At 37.9% G+C, this 26,521-nt stretch overlaps 2 protein-coding genes across 3 annotated transcripts in view; one reads left to right on the forward strand and one right to left on the reverse strand.

Moving 5' to 3' along the window:
* Positions 1-4,806, reverse strand: part of MOSPD2 (motile sperm domain containing 2) — a 32,154-nt gene extending 27,348 nt beyond the window's left edge. Inside the window, exons 1-2 of one of the 2 annotated variants that reach the window (XM_057387531.1) lie at positions 4,724-4,806; positions 4,467-4,530 (exon numbers count right to left, since the gene is read on the reverse strand). In XM_057387531.1, the coding sequence (XP_057243514.1) occupies positions 4,467-4,530; positions 4,724-4,732 (73 nt within the window). In that variant the 5' untranslated portion in view covers positions 4,733-4,806. Of the gene's footprint in view, positions 1-4,466; positions 4,534-4,723 lie in introns of both variants that reach the window. The other variant, XM_057387452.1, reaches the window with a different exon arrangement.
* Positions 4,807-4,984: 178 nt separating this feature from the next.
* On the forward strand, positions 4,985-20,990 carry FANCB (FA complementation group B). Its single transcript, XM_057387643.1, has 9 exons — positions 4,985-5,193; positions 5,749-6,789; positions 7,766-7,918; positions 8,442-8,534; positions 12,448-12,576; positions 13,458-13,624; positions 15,723-16,177; positions 17,036-17,273; positions 18,368-20,990. Exons 2-9 carry the CDS (start codon positions 5,857-5,859, stop codon positions 18,786-18,788), a joined length of 2,589 nt encoding a protein of 862 aa, XP_057243626.1. The 5' UTR covers positions 4,985-5,193; positions 5,749-5,856; the 3' UTR covers positions 18,789-20,990.
* Positions 20,991-26,521: the final 5,531 nt, after the last annotated feature.

Here is a 26,521-nt window from a genome sequence, read left to right on the forward strand (position 1 = left end):
GTGCTCTGGGATGACCCTGCTTGAGCAGGCAGGACCAGACAAGCCACTRCATCCAACCTGACCCATTCCATGATAGAAGAATAACTACAGGAATCAAAACCAAGTGGCACATCTAAGTCCCACACTAAAATAATCCAGAGAAGTTCAGAACTAAAAATCAGAATGACCCCTTCCTTCAGAACAAACTCTTATCTAGCCGTGTTACAGAACAAGCCATACATAAAGTAGGGACAGCAATTGCATGCCTTTGAGTTGAGAAAAAACCCTAAAAGCTTCATTGTGCAAATTAGAGAAAAAAACCAATTTAGAAAAGTATGTGAAGTGTTACATTACACAAAGAGATCAATTTAACTACTGTCTTAAAACATTTCAATCAAGAAATCAGTCTCAAATGGTCACAATTATTTCTCTGACTTCAGCTACAAAGAGGAAACCCATTTTAATTAGCTGTTGATGCCAAACATAAAGCTAAGTACTATAACAATTCAGATATGTGCCCCTCMAGTTGCTAGATGAGAAAATCAGCAAGACTAAAAACAGTTTAAGAAGGTCAGTAGCCATAAAGGGACAAGGATGAAGAAAAAACCCACCACTATTTCCATCCAATAAGGAATTATTTCAGTAACTTCAAGCAGCAATAAACAAATAAAATATCTGCCTCCACAAAGTGAGATAAACAAACTTTTAGCAAAGCTAAACACTCTCAGTGAAAATAAAGACTACTTTCAACAGAAAGTTCAATCATTAGTATTACAGAGCTTTTTATGAAAGTATGTTTTCTATCTTACCCTTCCCCCATYCTCAGCCTGAAAGCCAAGAACCAGGGAAAACAGATTTTCCAGAGTATAAAAAGRCATATGCAGGTATACAAAACATTACTTTAAGTCTTCTTACCATTTTTTTTCAGGGTGCCCCATATGTCTAAAATTTTATTTGCAATCAGCCCATTAACAAAACAATCAGCCCAGGTGATTAACAAAACACCTTTGCTACTGGCTTAAAGRAGGTCATGATGAAATTTAATTTAATCCTTTATACTGGACAGATGGGAAACTGCTCTTGCAAAATCTTTTTCAAAACTTAAGCTTTGCCTAAAGGAGAAGGAAAAGGATGTAAATGAGGAAGGCCAGCAAATACAGGCAATTAGGATTGATAAACATAAAAAAAGAAAATGTGATGAAAACTGGTTTACTGAAAAAATCTAACAAGACTTGATTATAAATAATTTCCACTGTAACATTAAAATAGAAAGTAATAGCCCAGAAATAAAAGCTAATTTTAGAAATCCTCTAAGGAATGGAAATTCACTATAGAAAAAGACATGATTGTTTGCTAGAAAACATTGTTAGTGCCAGTCAGTACTAGAAAAGAAGTCTTTTGTTTTCATTGTTCCTTTCACCAGCAAAATCATTTACATCACCAACTCTCACAAAGAATCCAAACAGGCAAAACAAAAATTAGGCCGAAAACCAGTGGAGACAAAGTGCTGTTTGCCTACTACATCAGACAGTATTTGCCAGTCTACTGGACTAACAGGGCCTTTCCACTATTGGAAATATACCTTTGAAATGCAAGGGTTTCATTATTGAGACATACATTCCTCGCAAGAACTGACATTGTCTTTGGAACYCAGCTAGAAAGCTACCCAAAGAGAAAAAAAAAAATCACCACAAGGTCTCACTCAATATTAAACACCGTTTTGCCTGTAAGATCCAACAGTGGCCAAGCTTTCCTCCTACAACCCTTCAAAGGCCAACTYTGCCAAACAACCTCAGCAAGAAAGTTCTCTTGCAAACTTTGGGGAAATAAGACAGTAAGGTTCTCTGACACTTTATCTTTCCCACTGTATCTGACATTTAAAGCATTTTCTGATTTGGTCACTTAAATGAAACTAAACACATAAATGCATAATCAAAAAAAAAAACAAATTTATGGTGCTTTCAGTTGCTGAACAGAACTTTTCCTATCCTACCTTGAAAATTATCAAGACCACAGCATATCATTACAATAATAATAATTATTACAATACATATTGGGATATTAGAATTTTGTGAAGCAGCTATATAATATTTTTGTAGATTCTACTTCATCTAAAAATTGTATTCTGCCAATAAACAATTTCAAGGAAAAAGCAGGATTTCAAAGACTCTCTAATTTTCATTTAATAACAAAAATAAATGTTACTGTAAGGCCATCACAACATTTGTAACCATTACTAATGCTTCCTGGATGAGGAGGGGCAGAAGGGAAACCAGTAACTGTGAGTTACAGAATATGGAAGAACCACTTCATCTTTGGTGATCAGAATTACCAAGTTTCTAGAATAACCAGTTACACTGTTTTCCTCACAGGGAAAAAAAAAAGTGGCAGCCACAAACTCCAGAAACAAAATTGCCTGAAAACTTTTCTCTAACACCTGCAGTTCACCTGTAAATGCAATAAAGTTTGCTCTGTAGAGGCCCACGATTCTATGACCACATTAAACTTCACAGAAAGGATCAGATTCTCAAGTGTAGCCTAACAGTGCCCTTAGTTTTGAAAGCAGACCAAAATTGCTGGGTGTGAAGCAATCATCTGTACTTTTACATCCCAAAGTCACAGGTTTGAGGGTGTCTTAATACATGCACCCCCACATTTCTTTTGAYTAGGAAGCATAAAAGAATTCATTTTAGAACATACAAAGTAAAGGCTGACAGACCAATACAAAACTAAAGTCCTGTGTTTCACACTCTAGAATGTGGTCATGAGAACATTAATTTGCTTGTGGCAGAGTCTTAAGAACACAAACTCAAAAAAGTCTTAATCTTATTTTCTGAAAGCGCCAAGAGCCCTAAACCTTGACCCAAAAATGGGCTTAYGGAGAAAACGTTCAAAATACTGCCAATAGGATTACATCTTACCTTGCAACAGTACTCAATTATTTTAATGGCTGTATCAACCAGCCCAACAGAGGTGTCATTACAAYTAGAGAAACTTGTGGAATTACGGGATTTTAAGAGATAGATCAACTGAAAGAGTAACACTCCTTTTCCACAGCTACTGTCCCAGACCAGTTCTAGGCTTTCTGAAGTAATTATTTCTGAGTGTGACTCTGAGATAATAGAATACAAAGCAAGTTGAATCTCCTACCATATGAAAACATACACTAATTGAAAACTTTAAGAGGCAAAAAACTTTAGAATTTAAGATGGTCCTCCACGCTTTTGGGCCTGAGCTTCACAAGTATATCCTTATTCACTTAGAAACACCAAATKGTAGAATAAGCTCTCTCTACTTCAAGACTTTCTAATAATTTTGTCATCAGAAAAAAAGGTTATCTTTAACCAAGGTCCAAGTAGTCTCCTTTATGGAAGTCAGCACAGTAACCATAGGCAATAAAGCTATACCACCCTCAAGATCTTGAAAGTTTTCCGAAAGAATGCTCTAGCCCACTACAAATAAGTCATAGAAGCACATAACCCTTACATAAAAGTGATAGCTAGGTAACCTCAATAATTCTGAYCAGAAACATCAAAGAAAGGCATTTGTTAGCAGAAGTGGGCCTCATATTAAACAAGACGCAGGCAACACAACTACTGGATTTTACTGTATTTGCATTTAAAATTGCATAGAAGCACGTGTTTAACAGAAAGTCTCCAGATAGTCATAATGAAATGTACTGCTTACTCCAGTTGTTAGCATACTCTACATTCCTCCAACATAAGCAATACAAATCACACTAGACTATGCTAGTCTTCCCTCTCCCCTAGGCATCCCCAGCATTTCCTGGCCTTCATTTACAAGTTTAAATGCACCTGCATTCAAGTTTAAATGCACCTGCACTCAAGAATCGAGTTGGACATGCAGCAATGATCTTAATTATGGCCTGCATGAATTTCAAGTGCAAGTTACTCCAGAAAAACAACTCTTCCTTTGACAAACTCGGCGAGGACAGAATGCCTCCCTTTCCCACCATGTTTCATGCCCAGAGAGCTCCAAGCACAGCAATGCACCAAACCTGACTCTCCAGCCAACCAAACACAACTGCAAGAGAGAAGAACCCAGGGCTTTGCCCCAACACATCCTGCAGCCCGAAACAGCGACCCCGCAGGCAGAGAGCACCGAGAGCCAGCTAAGAAACCTGCTGTACATCGCATCCTTCCGTAGCTTCACACCTTAAGTGAACCGGGGGAAAATTAGGTTGGACATTAGGAAGAGATTCTCAACAGCGAGAGTGATTAGATATTTGAATAGGCCGCGCGTCCCTGSAGGTGTTTCAGGAAAGACTGGACGTGACACTCAGTGCCGTGGTCTGGCTGACAGGTGTTCAGTCAATGAACATGATCTCAGAGGCCTTTTCTAATCCAGTCGATTCTGTAAGAGGGCACAGACGCTCCCACACGTAGTAAAGCGCGATACCTGGTGCCGACAGAGAAAAAGCGACAGCGGACAAGCCCCAGAGCCCGCATCCACCACTCCCAGCTCACCTGCCAGGTACTCCGCCTCGAAACGCCGCCGGACCTCACTTATCAGCGCCGCTTTATCCTGTTGCTGCTGAAAGGAAACAAGGAACAGGAGGGCCGTGAAAGGAAAGGCCGGGGCCCCAGACAGCCCCGGCCCTTCACCTGTACAGCAGGGCCCGGCTATCCGTCCCGCCAAACCACCATCCCCAGAGCGGCAGCGGGCCGCGGCTGAGAGAGGGACAGGAGGGCAGCAGCGAAGGGGCAGGGAAGCAGGGACTCACCTCAGCCATGATCCAGCGGGTCCGCCCGCGCCGCCCGCACTGAGGCGGCTCCGGCAGCGCGAGGSGCGGCGGGAAAAGGGGATGGAGCGGCGCGTGACTCCGCCAGGGGGCGGGGCTTCAGGGCAGACCTGAAGGTGCAGGCCCCGCCCCCAACCGTGGCCCCGCCCCCGCCCCGCTCCCGTCATGCTCCCTGCGGCGGGAGCTTCGGAGCGCCCGCCCGCGCAGCCGGGAACCGCGGCACCGCCCCGCTGGTAACGGTGACGGCCCCGAGCAGCCCGGAGAGGCCCCGCCGCTGACGGCCCCGAGCAGCCCGGAGAGGCCCCGCCGGCCCGGAGCCCGTGGTCGCTTCCCGGTGTCTCTGCGCCCGGTGTCTCTGCGGGAGCTCTCGGGGCCCGGGTGGGGAGGGCAGAAACGCCGCCTGAGCCRGGCGAGGGGCATCGCTGCGGACCCCGCAAGATGAGTGGAGCTCGGTGAGGCGGCTGCGGTTCTCTCGGGGTCCCGGGGACCTTCTCTGGGCGACGAGAGAGAGAGGGAGGGAGCCTGCTTGGCCGCAAAGTGACTGGATGTTTCTTCAGAGAACTTTCCCCTTCGAGGCCTTATAATTTTAACCAAAAATTAATTATAGTTATTAGTAAATACTATGCCCTAGAGAAGGCTCTTTTATTTGAGAATTCAAAGCACCGTTACTTTCCAGTCTGCTCAGTATATTTTATACCTTCAGTATACCTTCAATGCCCTCAGACGAATTGTGTGTGGTTTGGTTTCTATATATTATGCTGTGCAGACGTTGATAACCAGAGAATTCATACTTTGGTAAAGAAATGGTTCTGAAATGTTTCTGTTACTTAAATCTCTCAGTACAAAGTTGCTTCATTATTAATCTGTGAGATTAAAGCACCTACTGGCTTCGTTCTCAATTTTTCCTATGTTATTGCTTTGCAACRCATAGCTTTTCTTATTCTTAAGGATCAGTTCAGCTAGTCCCAAAACAATTTAATTTTTTTTTTTCTTATTTGCATTTGTAGATGGAAAATGTCCAGAAAAGGTTAATATTTTCACAAAGAAATAAGCCTGACAAAAATGGGGACATGTATGGTTTTCTTGTAGAGGACTATGCATAAGGATAAATCAAGATGCTTTTGAGTGACCAAGATCAATTTTTGTCCTACAATGGTGAAGTCCTTGTATTTCAGCTGTCAAAACCAAAGCATGCAGAGGAAGMAGACGATAAAACAATGAATTTATGTGTCAGAAGGATGGTGTTCAACAGAGATGCTAAGCTGTTCGTTCAGAAGTCTTCTGGAGTATTCACCATGCTTGCCAGTCACTCAAAAATTGAAATGATTTGTTGTAGCTGCACAAGAGATTCCAGAACAGGCATTATTCTTCCCTGCATTTTCATGAAGAAGAAAAAACGGAACAATGTCAAATACTTTTTATTGTTGCTTCACAGTTCAAATCAATTTGAGCCATCCTTTTATTTTAAATTGGATTATGAGCTGAAAGAAGACATCAGGTTGTTTGCTGGCCCATCAGTGTTGTGGAGACATTCCAACAAGCTGTTCTATATTTCTTCCAACACCTGCGTGGTTCAAAGTGCCCCTGTTCTGCTTTCTTCTATAGTGTGGACAGGTGAAATTGTAGGTGAAGGCACTGTTGTCTTAGGGATAAGAACAGCTTGCCTGCCAGAGACTGAAGATGCAGATGGATTTTCTGTTTCAGACAGAGCCATCTGGGGTAGTGAGTTCTTTGGATACGCAATTCAAACACAAAAAATGCTGACCAGCACGTGTTTCATGCCTCATGCTTACAGCAAAGTGGTATCCTCTGTGTACATCTGCAAGAGCGAGAGATTGAAAAAACAGCTCCGAATATCACTTGTTGCCGTTACSCACAAGAACCAGCTTATTTGGTTCCAAAATGGTGTCCCTAAAGGTGTTTGTGAGCTTCCTTTTGAAAAGCCATGTTCYGTAAAACCAGCTGTAACCAGTAGCAAGGATTTGCTATTTGTTGTGTCTTTTGCCTCTGGAAATAGCTGTGTTGTRCAGAGGAGAGACAGCTTACAGGTACTGGTGGCTTTAAACAGCTCCATTTTACTGCTTTTTGTTGTGTGTATTGTCTGATTGGAAGTGCTGCAGCTGAAGATCTGCATGTTTCTGTTCTTTAGATTTCTTGTTCATATAGTGTTGTTGCTGCCAGTAAAATAACCTTGTAAAGTATGATATCATTTTGCTTTCATTGCTTGCTTATACATCTGAAAGTGAAGCTGGATTCTGTCATTTAGTAGTACATTTATGAATCTGACTAAAGCTTCTATTGCTGATTGAATACTGCAATAGTGTGAGAACTTGAAGTTGGAAGGCTGTTATGAGTGTGCCTAGATAATTTGTGTTAGAATTAACCTGATTTTATTGCAAAGCATAAATTACTCATTGGAATGTAAAAACTTTTTGAGCTTCATTTCCTAATAACAAAAARTTGTTTCCAGAAAATGTTGTTTCATGAAAATGACAAGCAAAGGCCTTGCTATTGGTTCCTACAGTTAGGAGCGACAAAGGTTCTGCTAGGGTTTTGTAGTAATCTAATAGGAAGATGTGTATTACTCAGGAAAAAGAATTGTAATAATTAATTTTGGAATTATTGTACAAATTTGTCCTTAACTTTCAAACATACTTAAGCCTGTTATGAAAGAAAGATACTTCCTAATGTCAACGGTATAATGTCTTTAACTAATTTGCAAGTACTACTGGTTCCAAAGAAACGTTACAACATTCGGCTACTCAGCTGTTTGAATACACTGAAAAGTTGTCAATTTCTCTGCAACCTGTAATCTGGAAAGTGATCTTTAAGGAGAAAAGGAAAATTTTTCCCAGAGTTACATAGATTCTAAATGATGGGGTGAAGCTTGAAACTTCTAAACATTACTGTATTTCACCCACCTGAATAGGCTGCCTYTTAATTGAAAGCAAGCTTCAACAAAAATGAGATCTCAAATACAGGATTTATGCTACTAAATGTATTTTGAAACCTCTCCTACTGTAGGTGGCTTCCAAATGGCAAAAAGTGAAGTGCATTCTGGTGGATGATTTTATTGCTTCTGGAAGTGAGCAGCTGTTGCTACTTTTTAAGGATGACTCCAATACAGACGTGTTAAGTACATTCAAAATAACAGATCTTGGAGAGGTCAACTATGCAGTAAGTTGAGCTTGTCTTTTCTCAGCTACTCAGTCTGTGCCTACTAAATTAAGAAAACCTCAAAAAATCATTAAAGTATTGATGCAAAGTGAAATTGGCTGTGTACTGTGAGATGCCCTGAAGTTTGAATGCAATATTCCCTGCTGTAATCTTAAATTATCTGAAGACATTATTTTGCTTCCTTGATTGTATCAACGTTCAGTTGGGAAATTATTGCAGTTGAAAATGCTTCACATATGTAATAGTTTTGCCACTATGCTTACCTTTGACCTTGCAATTCTTAATTTAATGAATTAAGGCCATAGTACTTGTTAATTATCTTCTCATAATTGTGTCTTTCCATTATGTACTATCAAATTCTGATTGCTTTCAGAAAATAAGTTTTTTCTTTTAAAAGGCATACTGTGATTCTGCTGGCTTGCTGTATTTTCCCCCAGATTTTTATAATGCTATGTAGTAGCCCGTACTTTACTTTCAAATTTTTAATTCATTCAGGGGTTTTGTTTKGTTTTTTTTCTTTCAGAGTGATATTAATGATAAACGTGATCTTCCTGTTTCAGAAGGATTGCAAGAGAATGGCTTGCTTACTGTCCGAGCCCTTGAAACAAGATTACAGGTTAGTACTCRACAGTTCTGCCTCCATGTTTTCTGTAAATTACTGTTCCATATCATTACATTTTCTGAAGGGTGAGGCTAATGATATTGTTTTTATTGAAAAAGTAGTTCAGGGAAAAGGAGAACATGGTTAAGTATTTATTCTGGAATCAGTGGTAGTATGTCTCAGTTCTCTCCATTGTTATAAATGCATTTAGGTAATTGTAGAGGTCTAATTTGATTTTATTTAAAAGTTTGAGATAATGTTGAAGCTATCTTATCAGAGCTTCTTAGTAGTCATTTTACTCATAGGTGCTTAAATACCAGCTWAAAAAAATTAGAATGTTTATTTCTTTTGCTCCCCATTGCATAATTTTCAGCTCATGTAGTGGCAGGTTCCCAGTGAGTGCATTTGCACAAATTGGYGACTGTGGTTATTTCATTGCCTTCTGATGTTTGTGCTCCTGTTACTAGGGGTTTTATGAAGATAATTTTGAAAAGTAGGTATAGCTAAAATGTATCCTTCTTTTAACTAGCATTTATAAAATAAACTGGGAGAAACTTTCTAGAAGCTACGTAATCAATGGGAATATATCCACATCTTTCTTTATACTTAATGTTCTACCAACCTTTCTGTCTTCMATCCTGTTAGTAAACACCCCRCATACTCACCAATAAGTGCTTTTCTAGTGTGTATGCTAGCCTATACCAAATGGGTAATAATTGACAAAATAGGAAGGTTATTTTAGAAAAAGAAAAAGCTTTAGCAGAGAATGCAAATCTCATGTTGAGTCAATGATGCAAGGCTATTGTTAGTTTGCTAAGGATGCTTTAACAATGAGGTAGGAGGTAATTATTCCTGTCATGAGATAATTAGTGAAAACTATGTGGGTATTGTGGCAGCTTTATTTCCAACCTTTAAAAATGAAGCAAATTAATTTTGTTAATTTTTTCTTAACTGGCCAATAGTTTGCCAGTTAATAAATAAATAAATAAATAGAAGGAGGACATATGAGGAAAAGAATGCAAAAGAAAACACTTGTCTAGTTCTGATAATAGACAAGATGTCTAAAGAGATATTGTGCATCATTCAAAAGATAAAAGCTGTTAGGAGAAAAGTGGACAAAGTGTTTTTTTCCTTCTTGGAYGGCACAAGGAAATAGAAGCTGGATTAATTTTGAGGACCTCTWGAGGTACTTCCAACCTTGCACTTTYACAGTTTRCATGTTAGAGGCCCATTGGCTTTAGGCCGAAGTGCTATTTTCCTACCAAATGCATCTTTTTCTGCTTCTGCATTTTTTATCTTTTTGACAGTCATATTTTAAAATTGACTTTACTGCTGCATTCTTGCCCTCCTTATTACATTGCTTCCCTCTTCTACAAAGCAGAAATTAGTTTCTGTCTTTCATCTGCTGCTCCTTCCATGATTCCACTCTACCATTGACAGCTGTATGTTCTATGYTCCATAACTTTGTTCTATCAATACACCAACCAGCTTCCAGTAGCTCTGCAAATCTGTGTCAGGATCAAATGAATAATCTGGTTTTCACTTTCAACTGGTTCTTCTGGAAACAAGCCTCTGGCTGAATATTTTATCTATCATGTGCTGATATAGTTCTTACAGACTCCTTCATAAGACCTAAGTTATTTTGTACTTTTGGATCTTTTTAGTGTCTAGTTTTCAAACMCACGTGGCTGCACAAGCATTGTAAGCAATTTAGAAATTTACTGTACTTTGATGGGGTAAATCTTTGAAATTGTCAACCTGATGAATTTAGAAGTAGGTACAGATATTTCTTTTCAACCTTACTGTTGCTTCCTTGTTGAAATCCCCATTGTTCCGTAYTATATTTGCTGAACAGTGAAGTACCCTTGCTGACTTTTATAATTTGATGTATAATTGAATTTCAAGGATGCTTGTTTTGAAGCAATAGTGCATGGGTTCTGCTTAGCTTGGGAATTTCCAAAGGTTATGTAGTCTTGGAGTGGTGCCTCTTGATACTTATCATCAAAATTCAGGTATTCCAGAAATTTGCAATCCAATCATGTTTTTGCAGTCTCCATGGAATCTTGTGCTTTGGAGCAAAATGAAATAGCAGATGCAGCCCTTTTTTATCCTTGTTGCTTAACCCTTGCTTCAAATCTGCACAGCTGTTTTCTTAGCTATGTGAGAACTTGGCAGGAATGAATTACAGTCCACTGTATAAGTTGCATTTTAGTTAAACACAGTAATATATATAAATTGCGTTTTGCAATTTATAATTTATAATTTCAGGTAGTGAAACTGAAAAATCAGTTTGTGTATTTTTGAACTGTTTATTTTTGTATAGTATATACTATACACTCTTTTGGGTCTGAATCCAGCCTTTTCTCCATTGAAGATTTTTTTCACTTTAACATGTGTTTTGTTATCTTCTGAGGAAGACATCCTTTGGCAGCATACTGCAGTTACATTGCAGCAGCTGAGGTTAMAGGGTTTCTCAAGGTTTTAGTTGGTTATTTTGGCAGAAATAAAGAAATGTCCACTCATCTGTTCTCCTCCCAATACTTGACAGTTTTGTAAGGACTATAATTCTGGATTTACTCACAGCTCTATTGTCTTTGGCTCTGGACTGCCATGTTTCTATGGTCATGTTTATTTTCTGTTCTAAGGTGATCTAGTTTTATTTTCTTAGTCTCACAGCACAGAACTTGGAACTCCTGCWGATGCTTTGTAGTGCAGTACATCTTGCCATATAGAAAAGGATGTGCCTATCACTTGTGACAGAGAGAGTTGAAAGGGGCACAACTCAGTCTTGGGTTTGCCATGTGGTAAATTTCAGGTCTCCTTGTGTTGCTTATGAGGAAAGTGGACTTACAAAAATGAGATTGGTCAGCAAGCATACAACAGTGAATTTTTGGCCATTTTGACCGCTTCCATGTCTATGATTCCCCATTTGCTTTCTGCTTTTCAGTTTATTCAGGAGTTGGCTCCAATGGGAGTAAATGATGGTTTAGTTTTCTGATGACATAAATTAGGAAGGTATTGTAGACCCATATTTGTTCTTAACTCTTCCTTTTTGTGTCCTGACTCAAGCATGGTGCTGTGTTATTGCTTAGAATCAGGTGCTTAGATTCATAGTTTGATAAGTGACTTTTTTTTACAGAACTTTTCATGAGAGTGCTGCTGGTCTAAATATCCTTTGCCACTGCAGCTTGAGCAGAGGATGTCACTTCACTTAACAAGAACTGCTTTTTTATTCAGGCTTATGTGKTTTTTTATAAGGTTTATGATGTTATGTGTGTTATGTGTTTTGGGGGGTTTTCCAAGGGGATGGGGAAGAGGAAAGTTTGATTTTGAATTCCGGGATGAGTTTGGCAGCACTGGACTTCTCAGGATCTTGCTCTCCAGAGAATAGTTTTTGAGGAGGAGCTTTCTTAAAACCTGAGGAGCTGGTGTGATTTTCTTCTTTATTTTGTTTGGTTTGTGGATTTTTTTGGTTAGTTTGTTCTGGTTGGTTTTTTTTTGTGGCATTTTTTTGTTATGTTTTGTGTAACTGAGACATGGACAACGTGTGTCTGTTTGTAAATCTGTCATCTCTTCAATATATTCATTTCACCAATAATCAATATAAATCTTGAGGAGAAAATGAAACTGCTATTCATGAAAAAGTGAAGCAAGATTAATAGGGAAAGATAGCTGCAACAATATAGGTCAATATCTACATAATTGGATAAAGTTTACTGTAAATATTTATCTTAAACTCCAGGTTTAATACTGAAAGACCAAGATTCTGAGATTCACGTTTTGGGAACAGAGTAGCCTGACTTGACCATTTTTTAGAAACGTTACTTGTGATACTTGCATACAAATGGGAAGCTGAAAAGATATTTTGATAGCTTCAATGTCCTTTCTTATGTGCAGTAGACCTAAGTCAAATGATTATCTTTTACAGGCTGGTTGGACTTCTGTTCGAGAGCTACAGCAGCATTTAGGYCTCCAAAAGAGGGTTATTCTTGAGTCTTGCAGAGCATTAATAGATCTTGTTGAAGAAAGAACCCATATTCTACCAAGTGCAAAAGAGGTAAAATGCAGAAGATGGGCTGGATCACTTCTGAATTCTGCTGAGCCATTTGTAGAGGGTGCTGCCCTCAACCACTTCTCTCTTTCACCCAGTGGGGTTGCTGCTATCAAAACTCATTAATCTGCTTTTTAAGTTTGGTTCACTTTCTTAATTTGCCAATAAATGTAGTSAGGAGTAAATTTAGTTGTCTCTACTTGAAATTGATGTGCACACTAGCTCCTGACAACTGAGTGGTATGGAGGAGTAATCTTCAACAGAATTAGCGACAAACATGAGGGGAGTKTACAGTTCTAATTGGCACAGTTGCCTAGATATTGAATATCTGTCTGCAATCTGAYGTGTTCCAAAAAGGGAGCTGTCACAGAACTGTGTGAGCAAACTTGATTTTATAATAGGGCCAGAGTGTACTGTGGGCTGAGGAGGTGGTGGAGGTTGGGAAAATTTTATCCTAATATGTTGCTCAACAGAAGCCTCCTAATTTAACTGAAATGGAGTTGATCTCCCTTTCAGTTACTGTTGTGATACCTTTCAAGTTTGCCARGTTTGGACAACAATGTATTGAGCAATTAAAAGTGATAACATAAGATAAATTCTAGCACCTTAAGTCTTCTTTGAGCAATGAATTGTACGATAGGTCAAGATTTCAACATGTGATGTTTACAAAGAGAGAACAAGTTGCACTTTACATGATGATATCGTGTGCTTTAAGAAAATTCAATTCTATTTATTGTAGAGAATAAACTAGTTTGTATATAATGTTTCATTTTATGTCTCTAAAAAGCTCTACCAGCAGTCATTTGTGGTAAAACATGAAGTAATGCAKTATAAAAAGAACCAATATCTCTACTTAATTTATCTAAAATCCCACATTTTTCTGTAAGGAAGGTCTTGTCTCTCTCTGGGATGATGCAGAAAATCCTCCTCATTCTCTTAGTAAAGAGACATCACTGGCATCTAAAGTCCCAGAGCACTTCACAGAGGGATTGTGGCAGCGTGTGGTGGGTGACAGCCTGGTAGTTGGAGTAAAGCTAACTGAATCATTTTACTTGTGAGTATATGCATTTATCTAACAATTTCATTGGTAGTGTTATAGAAAATGAATATGTGGGTTAAGCTTTGCAGTAAAATTTCTTTTCTCATTTTTTCACTTTCTCATTTTCAACATCTGTATATAAAGTGTTTCAAATGTGTCTTTGTTAGTATTATTTCTGCTGTTTATCTCTCTCTAGCACTGTGTATAAAAATACTTTGTACAGCCAGGTATCAGTAAACCCACCCTCAGTTGTGTGGGTTTAATTGCAACTTTACTGGACACTTTACTATAGAGTTTTCTTTGACAAAGTTAGTGTTTGTGATAGCCCATGTTGACATGGCAATGCTGACATCAGTACATGTTATAAATACATAAAGTCCCTGATGCTTTACTGTTGACAACTTGCCATTCCTAATAAGTAACTTGCTCCAAGAAGCACAAAAGAAAACATAWTAAATTCTCTTGTCAACTAAATAAATACTTAGCTTTTGAGTTAAACTCTTCTAGTCAAGTATCTAATCAAAACATTTGCAAAGCTTGTATAATGTGTAAATTATGTGGAACAATCAGCCRTACAATATTTAAACTTTCGAAATAATTTGTTTATTTTTATTATCATCTTTTAAATTGTTTATTTGTTTGTTTTAATTACTCAGTTCTAGTTGTAAATACTACTTATGTAATTTTCCCTTACCCTTAGAGAGGTAACTAATTTGAAACACATTTTGAGAAAACAGGATTACATAAAACATAAAGTTACAATGTGAATTGTGTAATGCAATCTTCAGTGGAGTCAGACCTTACCTTTTGACCCAAGTTCCCACAAGCAGTGTAGCTGAGMCTGTGTTAGGCTGAGCTCAAAGACTGCTGATGCCACTGGAATTCACTCAGGTGGTTGTGACGGCACTGACCTGTTAGGCCCTCTGGCCRTTCTGCTGGAGCTGTGGGTATATTCTTTCTCAACTGCCAGATTGCTGTAACTTTACAAAAGAGTTGACCTCATCCTCTTGACAGCCTCTCTTAAGAGCTACTGAGGCAAGAGATTGTTTTTTTGCCATTTTAGTGTTTGTTCTTTTAGCTTTGATGGTAATGCCTTTGGGTTATTTTAAAAGAGAAATGCTTCATTCCCATGTAGCTTCAGAGACCTTCAGAAGATTTAAAAAACCAGCAGTAAGCTAGCCTTCTCCCTCATTTTTACAGTTGAGAAAGGATCTTTGGAAAAGCCAATTGACCAAGGTTACCTGGCAGGCCAGCAGCAGAACCTGGGTCTTCTGGGCTCCAGTTCAGTACTGTGTACAGCAACCTGTGTTTGTGGGAAAAAGGGCTTGCTTTCCTTCCATCCCCAGCACTGTAATTCTTTACTTTTGTGCTTCCTACTAATGCAAGATTGCAGTGATATCATAGATTGCATTTATAAGGTGGTGATACTTCTCTGTAAAGAAAATTAGACATTCAWAAGACTTTAAAATGTCAGTGACATCTTGAGATTGAATTGATTGACAGAATAATATATTCATGAGAGAGGATCTGAAACATTAATGTTAGGATTTCATTGWAAAAACCCTGTGTTGAATAAATAAAATACTTCATACATTTCWGGAAATTGCTGCATGTTCAAGGTAATGGTATCTTAAACCTTTTATTTTGCTCTACTTTCAATTTTGTTTGAATATCTGTAAAAATATTGAGCATCAGAAGAGCTTTTAGACCTCGAAAGGGCAGAGTTGATACTTGCTGCAATTTTTTATTTAAAAGAAAGTTAAATCTTTGAAAAATAATTTATAAATGTCACAGAGTATCTGTATAGGTTGTGTAGAATTTTCAACTTATTCTGACTGAATTAAACATCCAAATTCTTTGGTTGAAATGAGATATTTAACATCTGGAAGCTCTTTGAAAACTCAGCCCACGTTTTGAAAATCTGTATACTAAGTTTAAATGAAASAGTCATGTGAAAGACAGGCTCTTTGCAAAGTCTATGACTTAACCTGGAATGGTATTGGGATTTATTATAGTCTTAAATGTCTRTATATAATCTGTAGAGTTGTGGTTATTTGTCAGAAGGTAAAAATATGAACTGGGAGTGCAGTCATATTATATGGATTTTTCACAGGTCACTGAGAGATGTCAGTTTATCTTTAGTGATGGATCAAGACTTCTCTTCGATTTCTCCARTTATCAAGTGTCAAAGTAAAATCATTAAGCTGAATAAAGCCTTCTCAGCACTGGCTGTCTCCTCAAATCAAATTGAACCTCCTCCAAAAAAGATAAAATTGGACTTGCATAGCAAGATTGATCTGAAAAAAGCGCTTCCTAAGAGATGTTCAAGGATTCAGCTGGATGGAGCAAAGGCAGTCATTGCTGTCACCAGCCTKTCACCACTGCTGGCATTTCATCGTGTGTGCTGCGTAGTTCTTCTGCATGCCAGGAAGCAAACCCACCAGAAGGACAGTTTASAGCAGAGCAAAAAGATTACTGTACWCTGTGGGAAAATTTTGTTAAGTCTGGAAGATCTTTCAAATGACAGATATTCAGTGAAGATGCTAAGGGATAATAGTTACTGTACAGGTAAATGGATTTATATACTTTGCATTTATAAATGTRTATATTTGAGTCTTCTGTTTACTCTAGGCGATGCCAAGATAAGTTTTCAAGGTGTAATCACATCTGGCTTTCTGAACATGAGCTGCATAGACCTTTTGGGAACTAAAAGCTGGRTGAATTGGAGATGGAACTTTTTTCAAAATAAAAAGAAGTATTCAGTGAGTTGCTGTAAGATTTTGCTAGCATTGGTGATGAACGGTATCTGGAAAGGATAATTTTGAAGATAAGTTTCAATACAGAATGATGAAGTCTGTATGTTGTATGTCTGTATGATGTTTTTTCTATAAATAAGATGCTTACTGTAATAGATACATAAGAGTTTTTTTCTCACATAGTACTACCTCTTAAATAATACCAAAATAATTTAAGCTCTTCCTCAYCCTCATGTATATTGAGGTCATTTATTTTCATTTCTTTTAATATTCCTGATTRAATTGATTTTGAACTGGGCTTTTGTTCAGGTAATGAAATATCCTATTATTTGCAATGAATTTTAATTTTTCTTCCTTTAATGCTGTCATTGCTAAAGCCAACATGTCATCTTACTATCACAGGAGGCTATTAATAGCCTTCTTTTGGCAAGGTGATGTTTGACTTGAGAGCTTTTATTATACGGGTGGTACTCCAATAATCAACTATTTTGCTTGACTAAAGGAGGGATAAGAATTTAGGTGAGAATAAAATTCCCAAAGAATGTCTGAAGTCAGTTGCAAAAGCTTCATGGAAAACTGGGTGTGTGAGCCAAAAATCTAAGCTCATTTAAGTCATGAAGCGTGGTCAAAATACAGAGGTCAAATATCTTTTTACTGTGTTTTCTTGCAGGTTCCATGGAAGATATTCTTGCTGTCCTTGCAGTATCAGTGAGATTCTCTTTTGAGATTGTGTCTTCTGACTGCACATTGACTCCAGTCCGTTCATGGCTACTGGAAGAAATGGAGTGCACACCATTTAAGGAATGCCAGGACAACATATTCTGTCATAAAGCAGGAAATGTCTATGGTACCATTTTTAACTGGACCCTGAAAAATCCATTTGAAGGAGTTCTAACAATATTTTGCAGGTAAAATCACTGAAAAGTATAGCTTTTATTCATCTTCCATACCTGCTTTTTTATCTTGGTGCTCTTTCTTATGGGTRTCATAAACAGTAGCTGAAATCATAACCAACAGGCTGCCAATATGATGCTATGATAAAAATCAGCAATAACAGAACTGTTTTCAGATCAGAATTATGGCAGAACCTGAACTATATTGTTTAATTTTGTCCAGGCTAGAACACTGAGTTACAAATAAGTCTAGTCTCCATTAATATCTGCTTGGTACTGTTTCTTCTCTTCATTTTGCTGCATCATAATTTTATATTCCTTTTTCATTACATTATTCTTACTATAATATGTAATTTTTTTCTTCATTTTGTGTTAATTTAAAAAGCATCCTTTTGAGGATATTAAAACTAAAAAACAAACCACAAATCCCAAGTTATACTAAATTTAAATTTATTGATAGATAATTTTTTAGTTTAGTATTGCAACATAAATTTAGTCTCATTTTGTTCATGTTTCTGCTATATTTATTTCCTATCTACCATGATTATGAAAAGGAAATAATCTGAAGTATCTCAGTGATTTCCTTTYTTATGTAGATTCATGGACAAATGTTTTTAAAATTTTCTAAACCAGGCTAAGCAAGTTACCAATACTGCTGTAATTTATTACTTAGCTAGATAAGGCTTATAGCATAAAAAGYACTTCTGGAATATTGACAAATGTTGCTTTTCTGAAGATATCAAGCTAAAAATAAAGAAAGAAGAAAAGGTATAACCTTTAGGAGTCTGTATTTTATAGAAAGGYTCAGTGTTTTCCCCAAATTAGGATTTAATTTCCTTTATGTAAGAAGAAAGGCTGAAATGTTTAAGAAATCAATTAGTAAAATTCTAAATCTCAAGACTTTTGGTTCTTTTWGAAAAGTTAGTTTACTTGGTATTATTAACTTTTGATCCCATTTTGTGGGGGGGAGCCCCACGTTTATGGACTAACTGTATTTTCTGTATCTTTTATTCCTGTACTTGGATCTTTTATCCAACTGGGATATTTCTGTGATAGGTGGAAACTACCGACTATATTTTTTTTGACACTATCATAACTTTGTTTTACAGAAATCTGACTGTCTTGTTCCAGTGCCTTCACAGCCTTACCAGAATTCTCCCTCCAAGCTGCAGTGTAACACTCCAGAGATCTGGAAGCAAAGGAGAACTCACAGAACAGTTAGCACTGGCTCTGGAAAAGGAAATGCTCACCTTGAAGAATTCTCTTTTCTTAAAAGAAACTAAAGCTGAAAACAGCTTGACATGGGGGAATGAGGCTGGCAAAGAAATCAGTAATGCTCCTCTGGCTTCTTTACTGGACACTGTGGAAGGAGTCCAGCAATTCAGGAAGAAGTTTCAGAATGAGCAGGAAGAGAGTGTGCAAAGTATGAACCAAACATTGAACGGTGCCCTTTACCAGAAAATTGCTTTGAAAATAGCTGAAGCTCAACTGAGTTCAGATATGATTATGTGCAAATTGAGCAAGTCTTAGAAACTATTAACTAAATTTATTTTGAATTTAATTAAAATTACACTATKAAATAATATTTATATTTTCATGGGTACTTGTATTGCTTTGTATTCTATAGCATTTCTGTGTTGTTTCTACAGATGAATGCTGGTATTCTGATTGATAACTTTGGCAAGAATTTAACGTTAAAGATTGAGTCATTATTTTGTAACAGATTTTGAAAATATATTTTTAAGGTATTTCTAATAATTCCTACTCCAATAATCATAATTATTGGAGTATAAAAGAATTCTTTTAGAAAAATRAATTATTAAGTGTGTACTCTTTAAAATAATGCTATTGAACTGGAAACATGCCTATTTATACATTTAAAATGTAAGCTTTTTTTAGAAATCTTAAGACAGGTATAGAAAGGATCTAGGTTATACAACCAATTGTAATTCTTAATTTGAATGTGGAGTTTCACAAATGCTAAGAGGAGGCAGTTTATCTTCATGACATGTCAAACCTTTTAACTTATAGTGATACCATGTGAGGAAGAAAACTTTGTACCTTTCAGCCCTGTCTTCCRGAGTCCACCCTCAGATTTATGGAGTATTTATTGGAGGTGGAGAASCAGATCAGGCCTCTTAACCAGATTTCAAGACCTCATGAAGATTCACTGCATACTAAAGCTGCTTCAGGTTTGACAGGTCTACTCCCACACAATTTAGAGATAGGGCTGATCTCACTGGTAGATCCTGGAGGAAACTCCTTGCTTGGATGTTAACCTAGCTTCAGTGTCAGAAGATTAGCTTGCTCAATCCCTGAGTCAAATGATTGTCTGCTGATACTAGGTGCTCAGTGGTTTTGGCCTATCTCAAATAGTTTAAATAATATTGGGCAACGTTTCTGTTCCTCCCTTTGCTGGCTTGAGCAAGATACTGCTTGTRCTTCCAGGCAGAGAATGGCCAGTACTACTTGCTGAGATGGTAATTCTTAATCAATTTTTTCCCATTAGCTTCATGAGGGGCAGAAAGGTTAGAAAATCTTAAATCACAATAATTTGCTTCCTTTATCTCTGCTTTATGTAAATAAAACATTCCTATTGCTTTTCACAATTTTTCTGAAGTTGTCAGAGTTTTGCTATTCATTTCCTCTGCAAACAGAGTTAATAGTTGACATCTCCAGTGTGAACTCTCTCTGACCATAAAAGTCTGTCAGGAAAAGTGGAAGATATTCTTTGACTCAAAGGAATACTGATGTTTCAGATTTTTTTTTTTTTTTCCTCAGGAGAAGGTTCACATTCTGTATGTGTGTCCTCTAGAAGCATTAAGTGGTGATGTTTTTCAGTCCAAGGCATCTTCTCATACTGGTAACAGGAGTGAACTGATGCACATTAAATGCAAAACACGGGCTAGAAAAACAGTAAATGAGAGAACTGAGCTTTGTAAGCTCAACCCAGCTTAGTGATGTAGCTTCACTTTTGATACTCAAAGTATTGCATGGCTCCTTTTTAGCTAYAGAGAAGGGAACTCCTCCATTAAGTTGTCAAGAATGTCTTTAAAAATAGTCATGGGTATTTGAAACTAAGTATTTAGTGGATGGGAAAGTTGAGGGTTTTTTACAATTCTTTCTTTGTTAAGCCACAGTTGTGTTCAAGCAGTAGTGAAAGCTTAAGTAGTCATTGTCAGGGCTTGGCAGTCAGTTGTCACAGGAATTTCCAGAAGTTCCTGATTATAAGCGCTTAAATGAAGTGAAAAATCTCAAAGTGTAATCCTGTAGCTTGCAGCTAAGGGCAAGACCTTGCTAAGCCATGTAAGCAGAAACCTTCAGAGCAACAAAGCTACCCTTCAGCTCCGAGCACTTGAAGGAGATTTTGCAAAGCAATGTAAACAGTCCGGCAGTTGATTTTTGTCAGCAGTACTGTAGCAGCCTTCTCTCMCGTTGTAACTGACCATCGTTGGTCTGTCTTTAAAGACGAACTTCYATTTGTGTTCACATCCCTTTATTGAACTAACAGAGTGGGACAAATGAACAGAAGCTGCTAAGCACAAATGTTGCCAGTTTCTAATTCCATGGARTTGTTACTTTAAAGAACCAAACAGTGAAATCACAGAGCTGTAGCAGTGAAATKATTTGAGTAAAATAGTAACATCGTGTTCCTACTAAAGAGACTTTCCTGAGGCATGCATTCTTAGTTTGTAAATCATCAGATGAGATCATTTCCTAACAGCTYTAAGATTCCTAGGAGTAGTTCTCCACCTGACTACTAATGCATGAARCCGTACAACTTTCAGTGGCAGTGATGTAATTGGTAGGTGTACCTTCATGCTTTCATGTGCCAGAATCTAAAGGTCTTCTGGAAATACTTGAAAGGTTTCTGTTGTTGTGTGTGTTTTTTGGCCAGGAATAATGGAAAAATGGAGCAAGCATTAACAAAGATTCAGGCTGKCTAGAATCTTATCTTCAAATGGCAGCAGCAGCAATTTTTTTAGAGGTATTTGCTTTCCTGAACTTGCCTTTCAGAAGTAAAAGCAACCAAAGGTGTTCACTATTTTTGGTCTCTTGTGGTGATTAAGGTCTCTACATGCTGGTGATCAAATGAGAGGTCTAAATTGCATGAACTAGAAAAATGGTAAAGTTGGCTGTGTTTCTGTCAATGAACAATTGGAATCCCRTTTTCTGGACTTCCAAGAACGTCTTGGAAGTGAAATCTTGCATCAAGTGGTATTTACAAGAACTTTTGTGAGCAAGTCATTTGAGAAATTAAATCAGTGGCAGCAGCAGTACTAGTAAGTGGGGAATTGGTATCACCAAGAAATAATCAATAAAATAGTTTGATGTTTGATTCGGTAAATAAATTCTCCTTTCCATGATAGTAGATCAGATTGGGAGACACAGACATCACGAGGAACAGAAGGCTTTTTGCTACTAAAGCTGTTACTAATAGCAGATAACTATTCACACAATACATTCATTTAGTCTAATGCTYGTAACTACTCTGTAGGCATAACAGCTTGGCAGCCAGTCCCCACCCTGGGACCTCTGGCTCCTAAGCAGGTTAGAAAGTCCTTTGAAGAGCCCTTTGCTTTGTCAGGTGTGTGTATGTAAACTTGYAGGGTTTTTTGTTTGCATGTAGCAACCACTACCTCTTTGTGCATGTTCCAAGTTAATGCAACCCGTGGTTGGTACTAATGTGGGTATTGGCTTTGTGCACAGCCAGCAGGCTCCCGGTGTTCTGAATTCATCAGTTCTGGTGGATTTAACAGAACAACTGCTCCAGAGCTTRCCAGTCCTGGGAGACTTTCACATGCTGCTTCTCAGCATGTGATAATCTCCYCAGCCCGCTGCTCGCTGGTAAACATTCCTTCCTCCAGAGCTGGAGAACCCTGTCACACAAACTCACACAAAGGGGCCTTTGATAGGGCAGTAAAATTACATCCAGCATCAACTTGTCTTGACCCYAATAGTTTTGATTTCTGAAAACTAGCAGATGTCAGTGGTTTCTGACATATATRGGAATGGTTCCAGTCTTCTGGCCATGGCAGTGTAACATGTGCAGACATTTACTTTSTAATGACTCTTTTATCACGTTTCAAAAGACTGGGATGCAAAAGGGAAATCTGGCATAGGGAGTATGAGCTGTCACACCTGGATGCACTTTTATTTCTATCTTAGCACTTTTAAAGTCAGTATAATATAAAACCCTAAGAAGAGGGATTGTGTGTCAAAGAATTATGTTTTTTCTGGCCAAGTGAGTGTAATAAATAGATTAACTTATAGTGATTTTTCTCTGTCATTCTAAGGCCTCTCAGGCAAAATAAACCTGTCTGCTCTAGAGTGGTTTCTGTTGGACAGTGATATTTCCTYTTTAAGTTTGTCTATGTGTATATTTCACACCAACCACAAGGCTGCTCAGTTGTTCATAGTAGTGAAAGTTAAGCCTTCTCTCTCAGCTGCTAATTTTTGTTTCCCCACAGTTTTTGACAATTTGGGAGCTGTGACAGTCATATGACTACTCTCTTCTGAATCATACTGACTCTGCTGACAAAATAATGGTAGCATGTTTATCCCTGAGTGAGTTTTCATTAGAGGCTATTAAGGATGATGATAGGCTCAGCAAAAGGAGTATCCAAACAGTGGTAGTTTTCTTCTCCTCCCTTTTCTGCTTCCCTGAGAGAAATGAAATTTTAAACAGCGGGAAGTAATTATCAATGCAAAGATTTAAAATCTTGAATAGTTGTAAAGGCATGGATTTGAGCATTTTGTTRTTGCCAAGTCTCATTTATTTAGGGGTTTAGGTTTTTTTTTGAGTACTTTCTTTTCTGCACTCTAGGCATGCCACTGGGTAAGGACAAGGTGAACATCAGTATGTAGCAGGAGTTTCTAGCCAAGAAAAACCTCCCAGAGGAAAAGCAAAAGAGTAGGAGGTTTAATGCTGCTGTTTAGTCATGCTAATTATTGCTTTAAGGAGGTGATACTACTTTGGTCTTTTCTGTGACCTCAGATTTGTGGTATGTGACACSCTTACTGTTGAATATATTGAGAAATTCATAATTCATAGGTGCAAGACAGCAGCTGCGTGTTTGTAAAGCACTTGGTCAGAGCAAAGGCTGCCCAGTGCCAGGTTTGTATCAGTCCGGTTCCTGCCTCAAGTCCTACRTTCACAAAATCCTGTTGCTTAACTGTGGTATTTAGGTCAGAGGCACGGGTTGCTGAAGCAGTCTCAGGTGAACTAATCCCGCTCCTTATTGTCTAAACGGGGAGGCGGTGACTCGTGTGCCGGGCTCTGATCCTCACCTGCGCACGGAGCTGCAAAGSGAAGCCTTTGAAGAGTCCTCAGCACAGCGTGCGCTGCCTCTGGACCTGCCCCTTCCCTCTCCCCGCAGCCCAGTTACAGTTTCGAACCGAACATGTGATGTCTTCTTTTGTAATCCTGTCTTTGAAATGTTCTCAAGCATGAGGGGAAACGCAGAAGCTGCCAAAACCGTCCAAAATTCATGGCTGGTGGGAGCTCGCTGTTTCTGTAGTCTGTACTATTCCCTCTGCACAGGCTCTACTGACTCTATTTTTATGCTTCTCTCTTCCTCTCGCCTCAGTGGTCAAATACTGAAAACCAAAACGACAATCACTTCTAAGATACAAAAAAAAAATAACTTTGCCTTGCTTTGTCCTGTAGGAAACAGGTATATGTTCTTTTCCAAACTGTTGAGTCCTAGAAGCTACACATAAAAGTAATGAACAAACTGGATGAAATTTTCAAGTGCTGCCAATAATTGTGCAACGCAGAAAAAAAATTCCTCTCCACAGCTCTGAACTGAGCTCCCTACCAGCTCTTCATGACTGTTTATAAGCTGAACAGATTTTTTGTTTGTTTGTTTGTTTGTTTTTAAGATTTCTGCAGTTAAGCCTCATTCACATCTCTACTTTACTCATTGGTAATAGATTTAAATGCTGCCTACAACATTTTAAGCTTTTGTTTTAATTTTGCCTCTTCTCAGACTCACTCAGGAAAATTCATTGCTCATTTTTGGGTTGGTATAGTGCTAGAATTTTCAAACTATATTTGTGTGTGAGTTGTTAACACACAAGCTTCCAGAAAGGAGCGAATTCCTGGGGCTTTTATCAGAATCTCCTTTCTTTTTTCAAAGTAGTATGAAATCTCCTAATTATCAAATCACCCAGCTATGTCTGGAGATAATATACCACCTCCTTTAATCACTCTAAATCAGCTGTATGAGATAGTTACATCAGAAAAAGTAAAGAAAATTATGTTACTTTGGAGTTACATGTAATTTTCAACACAACTGYAAGGAAAATTAATACAAGACAGTCAGGCCAGTTCAGCAATCTTTTCTGATTAACAGCTTTTATTTGTCAGCATAGGCTAAAATAGTCCAGGGGAGCAGCTGCTGGATTTGAAGATCCCATGGCCTTTCTTAGAATATGCAGTGTTCATGAGAATTAATTCTCATTTGGGATCACTTGCATTAGATTACGAATTCTTCCCCAAAGTGGAGAATCAGTGTAGCCGTCATGTTGCACATAGGAATGGGCTTTTCTTTCACTGTCCCATCTGAAGGCGGTCTGAGAATTAATGACAGGAAGGTAAATACAACCACCAAACTCTGGAGAGCAGCAATTGTGACCTCAGCAGGAGCAGAACTGTAACTGCACATTCCAGTGGGGAATAATCGCTGTTCCCCTAATGCTTATRGTTTTACTGGGATTGTTTTTCTTTAATGATGTCCCTGTTTTCAAAGCATGTGATTTCTATTTAGYTACTCAAAAAGGGTGTTTCTGTTGGGATAGTTTTACTAAAATGTTCACRAATTTTATAATTTCCGTTTACTCCATATTTTACCAACGACTTGGACAGAGGAGTGCCTGTGCAAATGCAGAAATTAAAAAAATATATTCCCCAGGTATTATCTTATTTGTTCATTTACTTTTGCAGTAAGTGAACTACTCCAGTGCAAAGTACCTCAACAGTGCACATCACTTTGCCAATAAATGGGATTTTTTTTAACTACAGATCAGCTTCTAGTAATTTTCTGGAAAGAACATGTAAATATTGTTCATTTCAAAGCAGATCAATTTTTTAAAATGTGCTCTGAATATAYAGACTGATGCATGTGACCCAGTGTGTAAAATCCATGATACTTCATTATTGGGGTGTTTTACTTCAGAAAGAAGTWGATAATTTTAAAACTTGTCCCTATTTTTTTCTAGGACTGAGATAATGAAGTAGACTTGGCAGAAATGATCAAATAGGGTGAATAAATGGTCCTTGTTTACTGCAGTGTTCCCAAAAGTGAATATATTGTTTGGCAAAGCTATAACTTGATAATCAAGTGAAATAACATAAACTGTATAATCCTTAAAAAAAAACTAAGGTAAGGCTTGGGGAAAGAATAAATCCTTCCTCTATTTTCCCACCAAAGAGGGAGTAATTTGTGCAAACTGGTGTATTTTCTTGATAAATTGACATGTTATAATCTAAAATAGGATAAAGAATAGAGTAGCCCCATCATTTTGAAATTCATTGCTTCTACAATCARTATTCTTTCTTACAGTGTGTTGAAAACACTTGGAGCGAATTGAATTCTTCAACAATCCACATTAATCTTGTATAAATTAGTGGCATGTCTAAAACAGTAACACATTAACCGTCTGAATGATCCAGGATCTGAATGATTTAAGTGACTGTGGATAGCCCRAGGTTATAGTAATGATTCCTTTAACACCATCTGAAGTGSTTTTTTTTTTWTTATTTTTGGAASTTATTAAGAATTTGTTGCATATTAGCCAGCTCATACACATGTAAGCCTACCCAGTGATACAGCCAATTCATGGAGAAGTCCCTTCTCACATGCTCTGTGCCATTCATGAGCCATCATTTTGCCTAGGATGTGTTCTCATACCTTCTTTACTTGAGTGGTTCAACCCACTCCCTTCATCCCCATGACAGCATTGCAGCTTTAGACCTAAAAAAAATTAGAATATTTGTTTTTAAAAATCACTAAATCTTTGACTTGTCAGCATTTTGTTTTCACGTGGCTGGGAGGTGTTTGTACATCTGTATCGAGTTCTAACTGCCCTTTCCTTCTGCACATCACTTTTCAAATCTCTTGGAATCTGATGCAATGTCCTGTTTTCCACTGCCTTTCCCCACACTGAACTAATTTTTAGACCTCTTACACTCTTTAGCTTAAACCTTGACCTCAYCCAAGACAGTGTTGAGGCTTCCAGAGGGCTTCCAAGGACTGCAC

This window comes from Malurus melanocephalus, unplaced genomic scaffold (assembly GCF_030028575.1).
Source record: "Malurus melanocephalus ecotype Western Australia unplaced genomic scaffold, MMel_1.1 scaffold_1, whole genome shotgun sequence".
NCBI classification, from domain to species: Eukaryota; Metazoa; Chordata; class Aves; order Passeriformes; family Maluridae; genus Malurus; species Malurus melanocephalus.